Source organism: Microtus ochrogaster, unplaced genomic scaffold (genome assembly GCF_000317375.1).
Source record: "Microtus ochrogaster isolate Prairie Vole_2 unplaced genomic scaffold, MicOch1.0 UNK213, whole genome shotgun sequence".
Classification (NCBI taxonomy): domain Eukaryota; kingdom Metazoa; phylum Chordata; class Mammalia; order Rodentia; family Cricetidae; genus Microtus; species Microtus ochrogaster.
In genome coordinates this window covers 7100-10821 of record NW_004949311.1, presented here as the reverse complement: position 1 = coordinate 10821, position 3722 = coordinate 7100, and the positions used below count along the sequence as shown (strand labels likewise).

General features: G+C 49.0%; 1 protein-coding gene across 1 annotated transcript in view; it reads left to right on the top strand.

Annotated features, from left to right (window-relative positions):
- The window catches only part of LOC101981544 (E3 ubiquitin-protein ligase RNF213-like), a gene marked incomplete at its 3' end in the record, with an annotated part of 14919 nt that overhangs the window by 4836 nt on the left and 6361 nt on the right, over nt 1-3722 (top strand). The window contains exons 6-9 of the mRNA XM_026778502.1: nt 912-984; nt 1158-1317; nt 2074-2254; nt 3612-3716. Coding sequence (XP_026634303.1) covers nt 912-984; nt 1158-1317; nt 2074-2254; nt 3612-3716 — 519 coding nt within the window. The remainder of the gene's footprint in view (nt 1-911; nt 985-1157; nt 1318-2073; nt 2255-3611; nt 3717-3722) is intronic.

The window sequence follows — 3722 nt, the reverse complement described above, 5'->3', positions numbered from 1 at the left end:
TGACTTACACTGGAAACTATCTTAGTTCTCTCTCATCTCCTTCCCACCCACCTGTAGTTTGGGGGTTTAGTTTGGCTTTTATTTTATATTGTTTTGTTTTGCTTTTAACATAGGATCTTATACTTGGCAGTCCTGCTACTTGCCATGTGGCCCAGGCCTGTCTCAGCCTCTTGAATGCTAGGATTACAGGGAAATGGCACCACACCTGACTTGTTTTTGTTTTTCAAGATGAAGGACACATAATTGGACTTGTCCAATACTGCCATGCCCTGGTCTGGGTGAGGGCTGAGTTTTAGGACACCCACACCACATTCTAAGACCCTTTATGAAAGTTTTCCCTTCTATAAGGGGGCACAGGAATTAAGGAGAATGACACCTTTCCAATGCTTGGCATCATCTAGATCGTCCACAGTGCCTGTCACAGTATGAGCGTTGTAGAAAGACTTGTCCTAGTGCACTGTTAGGGAACTTGGACAAGAAAGCAAAGCTGCCTGGCTTTGGTTTATAGTTGCTTGGCTTTGAAGGGACAGAGGGTCTGTTCCAGCAGACGTCACAGTCTAAATAACAGTCTGTTCCCTGGCTTCTGACGCAGTGCAGCTGGTCACACCCTTAGGATTGGTTGGTGGGCCTGATGTAATGCATATATTCTGGTCCATCTGTGGTCAAAGCTTACAATACTCCAGCTGCTCATCTCCAAGACCTAGCAGAGTTCTCCACATGCAATATCTTTGCAACTGAGTGCACACACTGCATCTGCCACCTACTACACGTGATGTGAGATGGTCTGCAGACTTCGGATCCCAGGTTACGACTGGGGAAAAGAGAACGTTGAAAATACAAACACGGGCACAAAATGTCCCCACTCCAGCTGCCCAGAGACGGTGCCTGCTTCTCTTCTGAGGCCTTCTCAGGGATCAGCAGCCGTGGCCATTTCCTGTACCAATTTAAACAGGGTCCTGGTGTAGTTGGCCAGCCAGAAGGCAGGTCTGAAAAGAAAATGATGCATAGGCAGGTGTCCCAGGCTAGAAAAAGGACTTTCAATGTTGTTTCCTCAGAGCATGGAGCCCTATCTCCCAGTCCTGAGGGCTGAGATGCCCCTGTAGCTAGGAAGAGCAGCCTCTTTCAATCTCTCCCTTGTCTCTTCTCTTCCTTTCCAGTATTAACGAGGACAGAACACAGACCGGCCACGTGCTGGGCGACCCACAGCTCAGTGGTGAAGCAGTGGCATGTGACCGAGGGCTGTCCCCAGTGGTCTTCATTCTCACCCGCCTACTCACTCACTTGGCTATGCTTGTGGGAGCCACTCAGAATCCCCAGGTACTTGTGATCAGCTGCTACACAGGGGAGGATCCTGCTGTTGTTTCCAGGCAGCCCTTTGCTCACCAGGGTCTGTGAAGTATGAGTGTGTTGTTGGTACCCAATCTGCCAGGTAAAAGAAACCTAATGTCTCTTAGCCTTCTCCACCACAGCATGGACTGGGATGAGTGCTTGTCAGATTATATATTATCCATTTCTTTGCTTTTTTCCAGACAGAGTCACTCTGTAGCCCTGGCTGTCCTAGAACTCACTCTGTAGACCAGGCTGGCCTCAAAATCATAGAGATCTGTCTATCTCTGCCTCCCAAGTGCTGGGATTATTAATGGCCTGCACAACCACTGCCCAGCAGAATTTTATTTTTTATTAGTATTTTTTCACACTGCTCCAGAGGTCATAGTTCTATTACTGAAGCCCAGTTTGTTTATTTGAACTGATACCAACAATTTTCTACATTTCTGAGACTAGAGGTCAGCTGTACAGACATGTCAGCACAGATTCACTTTCCAAGTGCAGCATGGAGAAGCTACGGTCATCTGTGCTGCATCTCCCTCACTGTAGCATTAGCCAAGAGCAGGGAAGTTCAAGGTTGAGGTCATCTACTCTCAGACAACACCACAGGCTGCTTTACCTGTTTCTTCCACCTTTGCTGATACATCATGCAGAAGCCATGCTGGTGTCCTTCTCTTCCTGGCCTCTCCTGAGCTCTCCACCTCCTCTTACACGAAGTGTTCTGCACTTTTGTTTTGTTACTCACAGGCCCTGATCAGAATCATTAAGCCTCAGGTCCAGGACCCACAAGGCTTCCTGCAGCAGCACATCCAGAGAAACCTGGAACATCTAAACAAGATGCTGGGCAGGAGTGCAGACGAGACCACACGTGTGGTACACCTCATCCTGCGCTGTTTGCTCCAGGAACGGCACCCCACGTTTGGCCAGGGTAAGCAAAGGGGCAAAAGCTAAGCTGGGCTGAGGGGTCACTTCCCATGGCTCCTGAGTGAGTAAACTAAACTTGAGCTAAGCACGGTAACCTGGAACCCTAGTACTTGGGAAGCTGAGGCAGGAGGATTGTTGTGAATTCGAGACAGTATGGGCTTCACAGTAAACTTCTTTAATGAACAGAGAGGGGATGGGAGAAAAAGCATGAACTCTTACTGGGGCAGAGGCTGCTCTGTTCGCCCATCCATCCACACACCTAACAAGGACCTCTGACCTCTGTTTCTCAGGACTGTTTACCGCAAGTAAAAACCCACTGTGTTGGAGTCACGTGTCCTCCAAAGCAGGCGATGTGTGTCCAAGAGTCAGTCACTGTCCTTGCTTCTGCTCATTACTAAAAATTCCATGGCTGTGCGCTAGCCCCAGAGTTGACAGCGCACTGTTTCCATGTACAAAGCGCACTTAAGACAAAGCAAGCACTGCTCCCTGAGCTGATGCTTCTGCCTAAGCCTCAAAGTCTACTAGGAAAGGCAGTAAATGTCACTGCAGATGGCATTATTGGATTTTTTGTTTTGTTTTGATTTTTTTTTTCAGTTTTTTGAGACAGGGTTTCTCTGTAGCTTTGAAGCCTGTCCTGGAACTAGCTCTTGTAGACCAGGCTGGTCTCAAAGTCACAGAGATACCCTGCCTGTGCCTTCCGAGTGCTGGGATTTAAGGCGTGCGCCACCACGCCTGACCCGCTGTGCTTCTTTATAATAAGGCAGTGACAATAAAAAGTGCCACCTGCAAACAGAGCACTCATTCCTCTGGGCCTCCCTCCCAGTCAGCATTGCAGAGAATTTGTTCCATGGGTTTTAGTTGTCCTGCGATTTCACACAAATGACGGAGTCCTAGAAGGCTCAGAATCTGCACCACCTTCATGGGTCCTGCCTGCCCTGCCTGCCCTGCCTGCCCTGCCTGCCCTGCCTTCCCTGCCTGCTCCGCCTGCTCTGCCTGCTCTGCCTGCCCTGCCTGCTCCGCCTGGCGGTCTGAGGGGTAGCAGCTGAAGTAGCTGATGGTGGCACTTGCCTCTGTCACTGTTCCTGGGCTTGTGATTTTTAGGTTCTGTCCTTAGTACTTTTGTTCAAATGGCTTTGTGGTGGCAGCAATCAGTCAGAGGACATGTCTGAGGTTGAAATGCTCTCACAAAGGTGGGAACAGCCAAGACTGCGTCCGGGACAGTTCACATCCTTAGGGAACTTAGGAAAGGGCTTACTTCCCCCACATAGGACTTTCTACTGGCGGTTACTTCGTGCTTGCTGTATGCAGGCTGTTTTGGCTCTTGTTCTAGAGCAACCCACACGTTCTTATGTTATTTGTAGGTGTATTAAATTTTAATGCAGAATTGTCAACCAAAGCATTCAGAAACAACTGGGAGAAGCATCTTGAAGCTCTAATTCTGCCTGAATTGGAGGTGAGCTGGGACGGTCACT